The sequence below is a fragment of the Amaranthus tricolor genome, chromosome 11, assembly GCF_026212465.1.
Source record: "Amaranthus tricolor cultivar Red isolate AtriRed21 chromosome 11, ASM2621246v1, whole genome shotgun sequence".
In the NCBI taxonomy this organism is placed as follows: domain Eukaryota; kingdom Viridiplantae; phylum Streptophyta; class Magnoliopsida; order Caryophyllales; family Amaranthaceae; genus Amaranthus; species Amaranthus tricolor.
Window position 1 is genome coordinate 19,819,542 of NC_080057.1, and position 18,233 is coordinate 19,837,774.

The 18,233-nt window shown below is 34.6% G+C and overlaps 1 protein-coding gene across 1 annotated transcript in view; it reads right to left on the bottom strand.

Moving 5' to 3' along the window:
* LOC130827139 (callose synthase 10) overlaps nt 1-18,233 on the bottom strand; it is a 59,866-nt gene that overhangs the window by 3,507 nt on the left and 38,126 nt on the right. The window contains exons 30-48 of the mRNA XM_057692777.1: nt 18,049-18,209; nt 17,831-17,940; nt 17,566-17,700; nt 17,384-17,452; nt 17,132-17,306; nt 14,963-15,080; nt 14,540-14,659; nt 13,437-13,552; nt 13,267-13,350; nt 9,375-9,487; nt 5,435-5,487; nt 5,024-5,200; nt 4,883-4,930; nt 3,885-4,043; nt 3,570-3,683; nt 3,364-3,452; nt 2,902-3,060; nt 1,134-1,236; nt 295-414 (exon numbers count right to left, since the gene is read on the bottom strand). Coding sequence (XP_057548760.1) covers nt 295-414; nt 1,134-1,236; nt 2,902-3,060; nt 3,364-3,452; nt 3,570-3,683; nt 3,885-4,043; nt 4,883-4,930; nt 5,024-5,200; nt 5,435-5,487; nt 9,375-9,487; nt 13,267-13,350; nt 13,437-13,552; nt 14,540-14,659; nt 14,963-15,080; nt 17,132-17,306; nt 17,384-17,452; nt 17,566-17,700; nt 17,831-17,940; nt 18,049-18,209 — 2,223 coding nt within the window. The remainder of the gene's footprint in view (nt 1-294; nt 415-1,133; nt 1,237-2,901; nt 3,061-3,363; nt 3,453-3,569; nt 3,684-3,884; nt 4,044-4,882; nt 4,931-5,023; nt 5,201-5,434; nt 5,488-9,374; nt 9,488-13,266; nt 13,351-13,436; nt 13,553-14,539; nt 14,660-14,962; nt 15,081-17,131; nt 17,307-17,383; nt 17,453-17,565; nt 17,701-17,830; nt 17,941-18,048; nt 18,210-18,233) is intronic.

Here is an 18,233-nt window from a genome sequence, read left to right on the forward strand (position 1 = left end):
ACACAAGAAAAGCAACATAAAAACTCAAACAAACTTATTGTACACATGCACCAAAATGATAATCACTACTAAAATTGGTAAATCTTTGCTTGGAAACTTCTGTGATAAAATAATGGATCAATGCAAATACTGCAGAAGGTGAAGTGTTTCAGATTTTGATCACTTCTTGCATTGAATAAAATATCCGGATCAAGATTAATATATAACCCAGCATACAAGCATCTTGATCTAAATCCAACGTTAAAAAAAGCAAGAAATAAAAGTAAGATTTACAATTAAGACCAAGAAACTAACCGCCAAAGATGTGTTTGATGGCATAACATGGAGCTTGTAGACAATTCCATACTGAAACATGAAGAACCTCAGGCTCAAAATTGTTTCTAGAATACGACCTCTCCAAGTATGGATATGCATCTGCAAGAGCATAACAATGTTGAGATTGGTAAAAAAAATATGGGGAAATCGAAAAAACTTTTGGAAAAAAGAAAGCTTAATTCCCAATACTTATATTTAGATTAAAAAAATGGAAACAAACAATAATCAACTTGATGAATCTGCATAGCTGTCAGAAAATTTGCAAATAATCTTAAGTATGTTAAGAGAAAACGCGAACCTAAACTGATGATAATTGCCTTATAAATATTTTGAGGGAAAACATGTTGTCAACACTCTTTTAAGTAACACACATAAAATTCAGCAAAAATTTCCACACTTGCCCTTGATTTCATGAAAATTTAAATTACTCAACAGACAAATCAAATGAATCTCCATAAACTAGGCCTTCTAAAAATAGAGGAGAAACTGAAAGGCCTTGCTGCATAGGGAGTCCATGGAATGGACCTTGGTTTACGCATTCTGGTGAAACAACCTAAATTTCACTAATGTGTCTCTTTAACATGGGAAACAGCAGGACATTCAGCACTCTAAAAGTTCTGCCTCAGAGTTGCTTATTATATTTAACCATCTCATTGTCTAACGCAACAAGAAGTTCAGAGGTATAGCTGATCTAGCTTATTTTATGAAAGCACACAACGGCAATGTCTGCAAAGCAGACACAGTAACCAAGAGAAACAAGAACGACGACATACAGAATAACAATTTTCATGTAGAGTTTGGTCCTAGTTAACACAAACCTGTTCTTCATCCCACCAAGATTCCCAGCTATGTTCACCTTTAATACCAATTCCTCCCTTGTAGAGAAGCCAACTGACCCAGTCATCAAAATCTTCCACAGTCCTGATGTAAACAAAGGAAGTGACTCCAAATTAGAGATATGAAGCATAACAAAAGCAACGGCAAGTGAAGGCATCAAGGAAAAAGCAGAACATGAGAAGTCTTTTCCTGGACTGTAGAAAGTTTGCATGGCATGTTATGTAGACTTCTAAAAATCTGACCGTTGTATTCGTAGACTTGTCAAAAGCTGACTGTTATATTCCAACTTGAAAACTAAGCTCAAAAGTGAGGGTTTGAACATGAAATTGAAACCCGAATATATTAGAGGTCTAATGTAACAGGATTCGTCGACTAATTCGCTTTTGTATTCTTGATTTGCTCAAAATTGCCGAAAAATAGACCTAACCAACCATAATTCGTTTTTTTGATTCGCATTCGCAAGGAAATTAGCAAATCATGTGAAACCGGTCTGAACTCCATGAGCCTTTGTAATTTTGGGTTAAACCAGACTTAAATCCTTTCTGATACCCTTTGAATATTACATTTAAGCAATCAAGTGACAGTGAGTATTTCCCTAATTAAAAGTTGTAGTTACCTATTATTTGAGTAATTGGATTTTTGATGAACTTGAGCATCATATTTTGCACTAGATTTGCTATAACTCAATCAAGTGACAAAGTAAGTACTACATTTAAGCAATCAAGGGACAAAGTGAGTATTTACCTAATGTAAAATTATAGGTACCTTCATTTATTTGTGTTATTGGATTTTTTATGGACTTGAACATCATTTTTTATGTTAGATTTGCTATAACTTAATCTTTCAAATGTATATTTAATATGTTTTCTTGAAATAATGTAGTAATGTTGCACTAAACAATCGAAATGAAAAACTATAAACAAATGTCTTTGCCATTAGGTCAACCCGAACCCGAATGTTATAGGTCTTGAACAAGAAATCTCAAAAATGACCTTTCCCCACGAAAACCCAAACGTAAAATAGTTGGGACTAAGCTTAAATATTTTAAAATATTTTACAATAATCAATTGGCCTAAACTTAAATCACATGTCATAATTGGCCTTTTGGCAGTCTAAACCAACAAAGTCGAAATTATCTACCATTGTTTTTTATCCCCCTCGATACTTATCCGGATGGGGGCCAATTGGCATTGGTAGGTTTGTCGTTTTCTAAATTATCGACCCCCACTTATAGACAAAAGGCTAGTGATCCTAGAACTTCCTTAGATAACAATATGCCAATCCTATCATGGGAAAATTCTATTTACTAAGAATCCATAACTATATTAATCAATATCAAGAAAACAATTAGTACCAACAATGAAATATGACTCCTATTAAAGCAGGATATGATTCTGGGGAGTTCCAACTAAACTTGGCCTTCCTTTCCCACAGGTAATTGAGTTTAAATCCTAATGCATGTACTTGAGTCCCGGTAACAAAGAATTTAGCTGTAATGTTATGTATCTCTCTCCATCCTTGACATGAAGGTCATAGTTAGTGAAGCCCAAAAGCATATATTATGTCTGTTATGCAATCTCGTATTCTATTCCTTTCCCACTTGAGGAAAAAGTAGGGTTGAATAAAGATGAAGATTATATATATATATATATATATATATATATATATATATATATATATATATATATATATATATATATAAATGAAGAGAAATTAAGTGTCCTGAAAACATTTGTTTATCAAACTTACTTTTGCCATTCAAAGCCTGACGGATTAAAGATATATGGAGCAAAGAGCCAGGAAATCACAAGGAACCAACTGCTGAGTGTCAACAGCACAAAAGAGACAGCACCACCCCTTGTGTAGCCATACGCAATGTAAATAGTGAGCAGCAATGCCACTTCAAGCCTGTAGCAAATAGTGTTCATTTTAGAACATATTTTTAAAGAATGCCCATTTCAGCCAAAAATATTCAATAAGAGTAACAATAACAGTAATAGTAACAATAGCATTTGCAATAACAATTAAAATACCAAAACCAAAACCAAAAACAAAAACAAAAACAAAAACAAAAACAAAAACAATAACAATAACAATAACAATAACAATAACAATAACAATAACATTAACAATACCAATAACGATAACGATAACGATAACGATAACGATAACGATAACAATAACAATAACAATAACAATATGAACACTTACGCCTTGATGAAGTGACTTCTAGAATAAAGTCTGTAGTTCTCAGCAAACTTGATATGCTGGACAACAAATCCCCTACCAGTAGCCCTATACTGTTCACAATAATTGGCAAGAAAAAAGCATTAGTACCCATGATTTGGCAGAAGCGATACAAATTCAGTAACCAAAAAGACAGTTTATGCACAGGAGAATTAGTTAGCAACATATACTTTGGCACCTCCATGCAAGATAGTGCGACCAAAATAATGAGTCCTTGTTCCTAATGAGAAAGTGAAGAAGACTGAACATAGCTGCAGCTGCATGGTAATAAAACTGAAAATAGCCTGCATTCATCATCCATAAATCCTTTACAACTTGTAAAAACAAATTGACAAAATAAAGTAAAACAAAGAAAGGCACAGAGATACTCTCAACAGAAATGACAAATGAGATTATGACGGAAATGGACAACACCAAGAGAGTTCAAGCAACTGTTACACAGCACAAATGAACTATTTAATAACAGGAAAAACATAAGCAGTTACCTTTAACAATCCAAGCTCCAATATGAAGCCCATTATCATGGGCACTGCTGTGAAAACTCCGATTTGAACTAAGAATTGTGTATTTAATACTGCATCCAAAGCCGTGCTTCCTAGTGTTCTGGCATTTCTTGCAATCCCTTCATCAAGTCCCGAGAATGCCTGCAAAAGTATAAACCAAAGTTTACCTTAACGAAATTCGATTTGATACGAGAAACAGAAACGGAACCGAGAAATGTTAATTTATAGTTTCGGAAACAATAGGAAATGTAGGTACAGTTTTAGTCTATATTGTATTTTATTACAACTTTAAATAAATGAATAAAAAAAGTATAAAAAGAAATGATAAAAAAGAAAAGAAAGACTTTGCTAGTTGAAATGAAAATGAGCTATAAATAATAATGCCTAGTTAAAGTTTACCTACAATTTATGATAAGCCCACTATTGTAAAGTCTACTATCATTCATAAAAAAAAATAAAAAAATAAAAAAAATAAAATAAAATCAGAAAGACGAACAGATTAAGAGTAGGCTGCCCAAAAAAATCAGATGGAGGAAGAGAAATGGAGCGGCAACCCTCAAAAATAGAACGAGCAAGAGAAAAGGAGTCGCAACCCTTAAAAATCAGACATTGAACATTGATTCTAACTTCTAAAAGGTCGCCGGAAAACGGATCCGGGGATTCAAGTCGTGCTCCCCAACAATTATGGTTTGGATGTTTACAGCCGGAGACCGGAGCAGCGATCCGCATTTCGCGCTTCAACAGTGAAAACTCTTGGTACATCAATAAGAACAAAACAACCTTGACATGAATGATTCAATAACGGTTCAACTTGATAGTCCACATTGCCTAATGTACTCATGAATCTTGGACCAAATGCAATTAAATCCAAAATTATTTTGTGTTCACTGTAAATAAACTAATTTTAAGCATTCAGGTAAATGGTTCATGCTCTTACACAAAAGGAAACAGGTAAAACAAAATTATCCTCATAAACTTACCAAGTAGACCCTTCCATACAAGAAGATATATACAGTAAGAACTGTCATCTGTTTGAAAAACGAAAAGATTAGTCTCAGTAACAAAAAATAAGCAAGACTGGAAACAGACACACTCATGGAATATAAGTAATGCAAATTTACCATCGTGCACACATAATAACCCACAGTAGTGAAGTAGAAAGAAAGCATCCTGAAGAAGTCAAATAGCTGCCCCAGCCTGTATATGTCTCTGCTGAGAACCTGCTCTCCATTTCCTCCAGCAACCTTACCCTCAAAGAGAGCAATCTGGTTAAGCCCAACATCTCTTCCTTTGCCAACCTATAGAAAGAGGAATATATTAGCTTGGGTTAGTACGTAGGGTAAAAAAATTTACCTTGTCAAAAACAAATGCCATTTACAAATCTTAACTTATAAAGAGTTTTGCCAGGTTTAAGAAGAGTAGAGAGCATGAAATTTATGGAAAAATTTTCCCAGAGTAACACATAAACTATGTCATTTACTTTTGAGGACAGAGAATGTAGACACAATAAATAGTACTCTTATTCACCAAACCTGTATGTACTCATGATGTGTGACATTTCCCTGCCGCAGGGTGGAGTTGAAACCTGAAATAATTTAGAGTAAGAAATAAGCTTGTTTCTTTTTAATTTTCCTCTAGGGAGAAAGGCAAGGGGGGTGGGCAAGAATTATGAGCAAGTTCTTTATATTGTAGTTACATATCAACAACGAAAGAATCCAAGCATCAGATGGAGCTTTGCAACTAAATCAAAGACTTGAAATTTATATAATTGAAAACTACAATCTTGTCTTATCATATCATCAAGGTAAGGTATTAGCCAATGTAATCAGGTTGTAATTTTTAATCGTTGAATCATAAGTTTTACAATCCCACTACACCCATATGAGTTGAATCAAAAGTGGAATCAAACTCTACTAAATCACATGTAGAATCGGTAGAATAGTGAGAAGTCACAAAAATTGGTCGTAGAATCCTATGATTCTATGAAATTCCCTAAAAATTGAAATTGGTAGTACAATACCTCTATGCCCATATGAGTTGAGTCACAAGTAGAGTCAAATTCCAGTAAATTCACATGCAGAATCGGTAGAATCGGTAGAATCCTACAATTCTATGAAATTCCTAAAAAATCAAAGCTGGTAGTACAAAATTGGGCCCATATCACCATATTGTGAAGCTTGATGTGATTGAAACATAGGTAGACGAGTGTCACTTGATTCGTCGTTGGCTTCAATTCGTTGTACAAATTCAGGTTCATGATTTTGTAGTTGGCAAATTTGTTGTTCTCTAGGTTGAGTAGTTGAATCATGTATGTAATTCATTTGGTCCATTAGATTTTGTTTTCCAGTAGTGAATAATTCTACATAGCCCACATATAAATATTTGGGAATATTATAGACAACTTATTTGGGAACTTTATTTCACATAATATTATACGTCAAGATTTTACGATGTAAAGTGAAATTACAATCTTAAGATTCCACCTAAGGATAGATCAGTGAGAAATTTTAGTGAAAGACAACCAATGCCTAATGAAACTAGCAGCCAAAGGTGACACCATGTCAACTCAGAAGAATTCAAGTTACTATTCATTTGGCTTTTCCTTCAATATTTTAGCAAATATAAGGATGCATTATCATTATTCATCTTAATTAATGTCAAGATTTTAGATATTTCAAGAGTACCTACTCAAAAATCTCACTCATAGTTCATTAATAGAATTCCAGATTCACAGAAATAAGGATTTCCAATTCTTGGTCAAAAATAATGCCCATGTCACTATGAAAGGCTATTTTCCAACTCTCCTCTTCAGTATTTTTAATAGTTGTTTTATTTAAGTTTTTGAAACTTTTCAGAAAAAACACCTTTGCAATAATTTTTTTCTTTCAAAAACCACCTTATTGAACCTTTTGCAATAAGAATTTGATCATTAATAGGTTTTAACCAACACATGGTGGCAATTGACATCATTAAAATCTTATTTAATCAATTTTCAGACCATTTCAACAATTTCGGGCCATTTCAGATTCTTATGATTTCATGTGCTTTCACATTTGCGTGCAATTCCCCATCTTGACTAAGGGCTCTCCTCATAAAGAATTATCTTCGAAATTTGGCTAGGGCAGGGGTCGATCTTCATTCCCCTTGTTCGCTTTGTGTACGAAAGTTCTGTGAACAACATTAAATAGTCCAAGATTAAAGGAAGTTTTGGTGTAAAACTCAGCGTCGATGAGATTCCAAAACAGGCCCCTACTTTTGTAATGGACACGTCTCTTCTGTTGCAATACACCTATATTTCAGTCGGGAACTTCAATCTAAGGCTCTAAGCAGGTCCAGAATATGGAGAAGCAAAAGCAAACCCACGCGGGCAACAAATGGACAATCCTGGAGGTTATTCAGGTATTTGACGATAAGATCAATTGGCAAAGTTTGGAAAAAACTTCAAAATTAGAAGTTGTGACTTCGCTATTAACCATAGTACAAAAACACGAAAACAGTTATGATCGCGGTAACAGAATTGTGACGTGGTAACGAAAATGATGTGGCTATCAAAATGCCTAAATATTGGTCTGAAGCTTAAAATATCCTCTTATACAGTCCAAAACATGTTTTTCTTCACCTTTATAATGCGACCAATGTGATGCAATGCGACCTTGTTATTGTCCTTTGTTGTTAATAGTGTTGGGTTATTGGTCAAGGGAGGAAGATCCATTCAATAAACTTTTGGCTGCTTCAGAAACTTGTGAGTTGTCTACCTTAGAGAAACTTAGAGAATCAAGACGGTGTGCAACAGAAGTTAGATGCCTCGGCAAGGGACACGAAATGAACCCCGGTGATAATTCATTAGGTTTGTTACTGAATAATTCTATGCGAAATTTAAGGAGACGAATGATGGAGGATTATAGGGCTAGAAAAAGAGACGTGTACATAGTTTTTATTGACTTGGAAAAATCATACAAGGTACTTAGAGAAGGACTTTAGTGGACAAAAACAAAGAAGGATATTCTCAATAAATCATCAATATAGTGCAAGATATGTATCAAGAAGTAAACAAGAATGTTAAGCCATGGAGAGGGGCAACAGAGGATATTCCAAGGACAATTGGCCTTCATCAAGACCCAAACCTAAGCCCTTTTCTTTTTGCAGGGGGCCTAGATGAGATAACTCAATAGATTCAAGAAGATGTGCCTTAATGCATATTGTTTGTTGATGACACTAGAGAGAGGTAAATGCTAAGTAAGAGTGATTGAGACAAGTTGGAAACATGAGGTTTCAAAATAAGTTAGAGCAAGAAAGAGTATATAGAGTGTAATTTTAGCACAAACGAGATAACGAAATGCAAAGCTAAATGAAAAAGAAATCACTCAAAGTGGATGCTTTAAATACCATGGGTCCTTATTTAAGAGCACTAGGGACAAAAAGATGTGACCCATAGAATTAAGTGTGGATGGCAAAAATGAAGAGCGACTACAAGAATGTTATGTGATTGAGGTGTATCCTTCATGTTAAAGGTAAAGTTTTATTAAAAAGTCGTGAGTCGTTAGACCAACACAACTAAATGGATCAAGATGTTGGGCTCCTAGAAAGGATCATAGTAGAAAGATAGAAATAGCGGAAATGTGAATACTTCAATGGATGAGTAGGGAGACCTTGAAGGATTAAATTTGAAACAAAGATATAAGGGTTTAGGAGGTGCAAATATTGAGGAAAGGATGAAAGATAGTCATTTAAGTTAGTTTGGACATGTACAACGTGACATAGTAGCAAACCAATAAGGAAGGTAGAAAGTTGCAGCACAAGAGACTTAAAAAGAGAGCAAGGAAGAACGAAGATGAATTAGAGAATCTTACAAATTATGATGGTAGAATTGGAATGAACGGAGAAGAAAAATCCATGTAGACGACCTGTGGAACTGATATATTGGTTTATGTAGCTGACCCCAATCTTTTGGGATTAAGACTCTAGTATTAATGATGTTGATGTGGAATTTAGGGAGATAGTGAGGAAAATCAAACCCATTTACAATAATAAAAGCTAATTAATTTTTCAATGAATGAACTAAAGCACTAGACCTTGGAACATGAAATGGTTTGCAATTAAGAACGTGTTCCCCATTGCTCCCAACATTACGAAACACAAATCATCTTAAGTCAAATTGTTAGTTCCAGTTTACAAGAAATTCTGCAATACATATGCAACGATAAATGTTACTTTACAATTTTATTCATATTAAACTTTAGTAATGAATGTAATTTAACTAATTTATTCATCTACATTTAAGTGTAAGAATTAACAAGCCTAGCATTCTAAAAAGAGTGGCAAAGAAAATAACATGACAAAAATTAACTCTAAAAAGAGTAATATCACAGCAATGCAGTCAAATTAATTGGATAGGAAAGAGGGTGGATAGGATACACCATCAAGCATGAGCTGCATATGAAATACAAGCACCTATGCCAGAATTGTACGTACCAGCATAAATATCCTCGCTGATGTTAATAACACGAGATGCTTTGCTAATGCCACCACGAGATATGTGAAATATGCGGTCAAACACATCAGGATGTCCATAATGCATCCGTACCCTGTAATATTTTTAGCAAGGAAAACTAAAATAAGTGGTAAATGGGGAGACTGTTAATATCAGTTCATTGCAGACTGCGAGAAACAAATTGTTGGTGCGCTGTTTAGCTAACCAAGTTCAAAAATAAAAAGTATTAAATAAGTAAAGAATAGCAAAGAGATGAAACATGCACTTTTTTCTTAGTTCAACATTGGATGATGTGCTTATTTTATTCATCATCAGAAGACAGTATGTTGTAATAAAAAAAACCCAGAAAATCCTAGAGAATATTTCTGTTTTTGTCATTAAGTTTGTTAGAGAAATTTTTGCTGAGAGGTATCCTCACACTCTTGTATATAGAAGGGAGAGAAGCATGTAATGTACAGACAAGTAATGTGTTTACACATTTGGGATCCTTGAGCTGGTTGAAAAACTCGAATAGTTCACTATCCTCTATACAAAATACAAATCATTGTTTTCTATTTCATATTCTGCTTTATACCACAAATATGTGTAACGTTACCTTCATAGACCCCCACCCCATCCCATACACACCCTCTACCAAAGCCACACCCCACCACAAAAAATAACAGTTCATTACAAAATTATGCTGGATGAAACACATAAGGTTAAACTTTAAAGACGAGAACTTCTAACTTAGTTTGTGTGAAAGAGGAGTTTTTCCTTCTTTGTAGATTATTAAGGAATGGGAATGATAATATATAATCATCAAAGAGAGACCTCAAATAACGATCATATGACATTATTTTTTGATGAAGAGAATATTTTGATAAAAATTGAAAGTACACATAAAGGGGCAAAATGTGCCTTCCATAAAAAAGTAACAAAAAAACCCTCAGTTCACATGTCAAAGATCTCTCAAAGAAACATCATTTAAGAATCCCAAAGCTATCGTCCATAAAGATGCTAAATAAATAATTTTCTACCACATTATTTCATTCCTGAAAATACGACGATTCAGTTCTAACAAAATGGACCAAATGATAGCCATTAAACAAATATTCCAAAGCTTATGAAGGATAACAAAGACATGTGGAGCAATTCAAGATTTCTCTTTGATGTGAAAGAGTCTATCACACATTTCTCTTGCATAATCACTGAATGACTAAATGATCATTGAACTCCTAACTTTTACGGCACAAGATAAATTGATAAGGATTGAGAGCCAATTTGGCACGACGGTCTGAAGATTTTCCATTGTGTTTAGTTCGCCTAGAGCCACAAGCCAAGCTAACGTCCTAACCTTAGAAGGCAATCTAGCCTTCCAAATAAAATTAGCTGCCAAAAGAGGTTCATTATTTTGTGATGGACTCACTAACTAAGAGTCAAAAGAGGCACAAGAAATAGGGACCATGATGGAATATATGTCTCTCAGTCTCTATCAGGGGGGGAGAGGGGGGATGAAGAAGAAATAGGGACCATGATGGAGTGTAAGTCATCTTATTCCAAAAATAAAAATATACTATCAAGGCTGAATGAAGGGAAGAGAGATGGTACAGTCTAGGAAACAACCCACTGAGAAGTTGAGGATCCACCCACCTAGCAAAAAGAATCCCCCAAATCAATTTTAGGTCTAGTTAAAGCGAAGAATTTAGAATGTACCTATGAAATGGTTTTTCAAGGACTAGTCCATGAAGAAGCCCGGTTGACCACCATGTCCCAAGAGAGAAAATGTGAACTTTACTTAATTCTAATAATCTTAGAGCTCATTTGGTTGACAGCAGCTAGCATAGAGATTTGAACTTCCTAGGAAATGCCAAAACAGATTGTGCTGGAATAGCAATCAACAGAGATTTAAAATTCCAAGGGGAAGTTAGTTCCTACAACTTGTAGGAAGTTAATTACCAAGGTACCCCTAGGTAACTAGAATTTCATGTGCTAATTGCAAATTTCAATGTGCTGCCAAACACAGAAATCGACTTCCAAGGATTATTATGAGGGAAGTTATCTCCTAGGAAAAAATACTTCCTATGTCAATTAACATCCAAAGAATTCGTTTCTTGAGGATACCTCCAAAGCCATTTCCCAGGTAAAGAGCAATTCTCAGATGCTAGATTACCAATTTTCAGCTCCCAGTTGTTTATTGTCAAGTTCACCTTTTGCTAACCCACCAAATGATCCTTTTTTCATCTCCTTTCCCATCCCACCAAAATACATTACTAAGCAAAGCAAGTTTTACAGAAGGTTTTTTTTGTTTGTATCTTAAAGAAATAGAGTGAGTTAGTCATCTTTCTCATTAATTATTCTAAATACTAGCTTTGAATGTGTTGTGTTCAGCCTTGCTACATGAAAAATGTATTTGTAGCTAGGAAAAACTAGAAGAAAGTTTCACTGTTGGAAGTACAGAAGATAGCTTCGCTCACAGTTTGGTGAAGCTGCACATGGATACGAAGAAAGCATTAAGTTTTTGAGGGCATAGTCTCTCCTGTAGATGTTTAAAGTTTAAAATTGATCAGGCTACTGTATAGCTGGAATCAAGTTTTACTTTCTAAAATATATTCATTACTTGTTTTACTAGAATCTATATATCATAATAGAACAAGGGCATGACCCTTTTGGTACCTTCAGGCGTCTTTCAAATATATCACTCTTGCTATTACTCGTTAAAATAAGGAAAATTGATGAGATAAGTCTTCCATTACCTCTTCTTTTTTCACTTGCTTTTTTTGACACCAATTGTTATACAAATACAGAGTCAAAAGTAAGAATAGATGATAACCACAATAAGCAGATAAATTTTACAGTCCTCAGCTGTATGAGCAAATAGGAGGAGAAGAGCCTCATCACTATATGTACAGTAGACCATGACAATACTACAGTCTACAGTAGACCATGACAATAAAAGTAAAATGACCAAACACTACAGTCTATAGTTGACCATGACAATAAATATGGAATGACCAATCCTTCAAATATACTCAAACTCAAAAAACAGTAAAATCAAAAGTTTATAAAATTCAAACGTTAAGTTTCTGTAGATAGAAGTGCCACAACAAAGGTAGACAAAGATGGAAAACAATGCGTTTAGAGAGAAGTTGGCAGTATCCTTAGCTCCCAACAGTAGTGGACTAGAACTCTGATTATAATCACATATCGGATAGTGAATTACGACAACAAGGCATGCAAAAGAGAGGGAATAAATATGGGATCCTAGACTTGTCTATTCCACGATCTAAGCTAGCTGCAAGCTTGTGCATTAGATTGTAACTTTTTTTGATATAATGAATGCGGAAAAATAAGGTTTCAATTGAATGTGACAATTGACATATCACAGCTACAAGTTCAACAGGCTGATGAATGGAAAATATATATAAAAAAATAAAAAAAAAATAAAAACAATCAATAAATATGCACATGTTTTTAAACTATCATAGATTGTAAATTTGTACTACATCTTTTCCTAAAAAAGTTTTTTTAAAGCTTGAAGAATTTACTGAAGCTGTTATGCCTGTAGGGAACTGGGAAGTCCCAAAAGAAACCTGGCGAGTAAGTATGAATTCAAGCAAGTCAGGAAGTCAGGTAATTACATTCCCTGTTTCTAGTGTATCCTGGTTACATCTTTTTGATATTTTTCTCATACAAACACACAATACTACAAGCAATATTTGCAATTCATGAAATGGTAGTGGCACATGTGCATATAATCTGTATTAAGCTCAGAAGTTTCTTTTGGATTACGGAAGACAATTTAAAATACATCAGATTTACAAGCCACGTCAAATTTCAAAAAGATAAAATTGTCACGAAAACAAAACTCATCAACAAGCAATGAGAACTCACTTGAGAGGTTTTGCCAATACTCGTTGACCTAATGTCACAAAGCTTGTCTCCTGATTCGACATAAACCAAGCAAGAGAAGAAACACTGCACAGCAGTTTACGATATGGTTTAGAAAGAGGTAAGGAAAAACAAAATAGAAGTGTCACTACAGGCAGAAGAAACAGTTTTACCTTCCTGTAAAGACATGCTCCCTTACACCAAGAATAGTTGGAGGGCGTATACCGTGTTTGGCATGAAATTCCTCCAGAAGGTTGCGCATTTTCATTGCCTCCTCAAGGTAATTGTCCTGAATTAAGTATAAAAAGAAGTGATGTAAAATACAAAGCACATCAGACAATCTCATTCAAATTTTTGAAAGGCGACTTGGAATTAAGTATAAAAAGAAGTGATGTAAAATTAACAAACAAGACCTTTGACTAGACAAAGACTAAAGTGTAGGAAAGATTCCAGGGATATACAATCAAGTATTGTATCACATTCACAGAAACCAAGACCAACAGCACAAATTTGAAGCTTTACTCTCATGAAACAATTACCTATTCCTACAAACTAGCTAAACGAAACTCACACAGCTGAAAATTACAGAAATATAGGTTGATTTATTATATTCATGAAGATCTGAAGATCAACTAACCGCAAAACGGCCACTTGATTTCTAGAGGTACACAATCTCTAGAATAAAAGGTTGAATGAAGTGTCGATTGATTGTGAATGATACTCTGTCCCTCCTATTTATTACATCATTTTCCCAAGCCGCCTTCTTCCCCGATCTACCAAGCAGATGTAATTCCCTATTCCTTCATTCCCCTTTATCCACAATTCTATAAGTAAAAAGATTCTTATAATCTAGGTTCTATTTCTTTACTTGTCCATGTCTGCCACTTCAGGAACAGTTTGTCAAGATGTAGGTTTGGCAGGATTGTATAGCAATACTAAAAAGAAAGATATGAGGAAAACACTATAGTGTGTAGTCATGACTCGCCAACCATAATTGTGTCTTACACTTGAAAATGTGGTCTCAGCTTCATCAAAGTTTGGTTCTCAATTCTCATAAACTACACTTAAGTTCAAGTTAGCTAAAGACTGAAACAAAAGGCATGCTTATCAAAGTTGAGATTGACCAAAAAAGATTAAGCAAATTCACAAAGTTTTGGAAATTTATAATTGTACTTGATATAAAACAAAAAACTAAAAATTAGTTGTTTTGTTCAGAAATTTAACCTATATAGAATAATAAAGATACCCAGGAAGGCCCAAAATCATCATTATTTACCTGATTCATATCAATGGTTTGAATAGCTTCTCCACGTGTAAAAATAATAGCATGGTTCTGATTTTCAGGCTTTCCTTCACCAAGTTTTGGGTCTCCTGGAAGCTTAATTGAATATATTTCCTGTAAACATGATAAAACATATTGAAAATGCACTAGAGAACTATAACTAAAATAAAGAAATCTGGATTTATGAGCACATTCCACCTAGGAAAGATTCGAGTGGAGTAATTGAGTTAAAACTTGAAGACAATCCGACACGGACACCTGGTGGCTTTTTGGATCGGTTCTTTCAACTTGTCCAAAGAAATTTTTTTGGAAAGCATCAAATAAAAGGTTTAAACAAGAAGATCATCAGATCATCACTTACGTGACATTTTTAAACTTTCGAAAATATGTGATAAGAAATTAACATTAGTATTCTACCTCATCTCTTCCATGTACGTCCGCTTTCACAAGCTTGGAGTAATATTCCTTTATAACGTTATTATCAGCTCCAGCCTTTTCTTCAAGGTGAATAAAAGCAACCCGAAGTGCCTCATTTCTGAAAAAGTAAAGTACTACTTAAAAAAATACAGTAACAAGAAAATAACAATTTGTGCAAGTATTCTGTCAAACAACCATGCTGCAGGACAATTTGTAGCCAATTTAAACATGTCATTTGGGGTATAGTGAATACGATAAACTTCTCAATGAGAAAAATATAAATGCTATCCATGATAGAGAAACATGATTATGTTTTTGCTGATAGGTTGAACACAAAATCTGCATAACAAAAAAAAGCAATAAACCTAGAAAAATTGAAAATGAATATGAAAGGGTAAGAAGTCAAATTCAATATTGGCCTTAGTTATTTGGATTTTCCTCTTGGTGGAAAAAGATCTACTTTCCAATGAAGAGGATCACTCCAAATTTAATACTGTTGGTAAACCACTCTCCTGTACCATCTATCTTTTCAAGATTCAACTGGCTGTTGCTAAATTAAATGTTATATTTCTATGTCTGGTACTGGAAATGTAAATGACAAGAGGTATTCATTCAGTAGTTCAGTAGAGCTTCAGGTTAGATATTTCAGGTTCAATTTTTTGCATGTTCCTAGTTAGTATGTCAATTCATCTGAGTAATTACAAAATCTATTGCTCCGCAAGGGAAGTGATATGAACTTGTACTTCTTGAGCCTCAGTATCAATTATATGGGCTGCGTAAAAAATGGCTGGGATGCCCAGGGTGCTGCCAGAACTATCCATGATTGTTCCTGCAAAATAATCTTATTAAGATTCCACACTTTTTCCCATTTGGTCTAGATTAAATTTGGGTGGTCAACACATTTTTTCTCTTGAGAAGACAGAGCATCCTTGTTGCAATCATTTTCATAATCCTAAGAACATTATTCTTGCCTTCACCTAATAATATTTCTGCGTGAACATCTATATCTCAAGTGCTTAGGAACTTGCATAGGCAAACTCATGACAGGTGATTAGAGGACCCATGATTTACCAAGTACATAAGTGCAAATGCTGAAGCTTCAACGAAGGATATTCCAGCTGTTTTCCTTGTATGATTTCTTTTTTTAACAAAACTCCACACATATTTAACTTTTCTAATGGTAAAGTTCATCAATAAGGCAAAGAGGTCCCACTAAGGCCATGCCTAGATCACCCTTCAAAAAGGAGTAAAATGTTTTGCAAAATAATTCCGGGCCTAGATTGTAAGAAAATACTTCTTGTTAAAGTAATCTTTTACCCTCATATCACGAGTAAATATTTACCCTACTATACAAAAGGGTAAATCTCCCACTTAAAATTTGGATTCACTTTTTCTACCCAAATATTCTTTGCCGCAATTGTCATCTTCCATAGCCATTTGGCCACTACCATCCACCGTCATCCACAGCCATCCACTGCCATGCCATCCACCACTGTCCATGTCACCAAAGGATGGAAAGAAGTCAAATCTTTCCATGTTTTAGATTTAATTTCTCAATTTTAGAACAATTTGAAATATGTGATTCTTCCTTCTCACACTCAGATTACAATTTTATTTGTGATTACGATTGTTTTAGAATTACTAGAAGCTTTTACTTCCTTTTTTATTTTGAGAACGTTTAGTTTGGGCCTTTGGGGTAATTAAAATTTTCCAACCAAAAAATATCGATGTAAATAGTTCCCAAAAATAAAGAGGACAGTGCGGTTGGAGTAGAACTCACACGATTTTCGTGGAGTTTTTGTTACATGTTATTAGTTGTCGGAACAAAGCAACTTAAGTTGCATGATCATGGCTTATAGCAGCAAGACGTCTTTTGGAGTTATACGGCTGAGAGATTTGAATGAATTGGGCTACTTGATACTTTATGTCTTTGTGTCTAAGGACAGCTTGTCCTCTTCTATATTGTATCGGACTTTACTGTTTGTATTTATATACTTTTTGGCCTTTAGAAGAAAAGCATGTCGAACGATAGAGTGCTTTTAAAAGTGAAAATGTGAAATGCATCCAAAAGAATAAAGCATATCATGTGAGAACATGTTCTGCGATACAAACAAAAAATTAAATTTAACATAGAAGCAAGCCTATGATCTACTATGATTCCAACAATACCTCTGTAGCAACAAATTAATATCTGTAGCCTCTGGAAGGTTTTTTTGCCTTTGCTGTCCATAAATTTGGCATGAAACAACATAAGTAAATTTCAGATCTGCTTGTGCTCGTGCCTCACTCGATAACTCAAACCCGGGGCTTGCTAACTGATTCGTTATGGAGCTACTTCCCTCATCTAACCAACGAAAACATAACTACATGATACATCAACACATATTTCTCATCAAGTTTAAATCAACTTTGATATGATACCTATCAATCCTCTCCTTTCTGTGAAACTTTGAAGCATTAATGCTCTTCTGTAGTACATCATACCACGAACTGCATTTAGGCATGAAGAGTTAGTACTCTGCCACTGCTGTTTTGAAATTGGAATATGTTCAACAATAACAATTACAGTAAGAGATGCCGCCTTTCCAAGAGAAAAGGCTGACCTGTTCTAGCCAAGGTCTGTCCACGATATGAGACCCAAAAACGCAGCTCCAATTTACCACTAGAACTTTCCTCAAAATCTACATCTCCAGAGGACTCTCCTTGATTGATCCGCTCTAAGAAATTCTCCCACTCGTCTGCAGAAAAAAAAAAAAAAAAAAAAAAAAAAAAAAAAAAAAAGGAGATTACAGGGATGTGTGGGAAGTAGGTGACAAAAGTACAAGATACACAAATAAGAAAAAAAGTGGCAACGGGAACCCATAAAACCTGGAAAAATCTTCTGAAGATAAAATAGTATAGATACTCCATCCTCATTTTCAACTTGTAAATCTGAAGAGCTATACAGCACCGTCTCACTGTAGTATGGAGTGAATACACTGACATATTTGGTTCAGAAAGATAGGGAAAATATTGGAAGCACCCTGTTAGAAAGAGTAAGCAGCTTCTGTACAAATTACCTTTGTGAAATAGAAATATCAAATTACCAGAAAGGTATCATTTCTGACACAGGTTTTGCAGAAGGCATGTCCATGAATAATGAGTTTGTAAAAAATTCTAGCCGCCTCCTAGCTTCAAGGTTTTTTGGTATGTTAGCTGCCGTATCCTTCACTGTAAGTAGCAAGTGTAGTCTTTTCACTAGCTCCTTCTGCAAAATAGAAGTTCATTACAA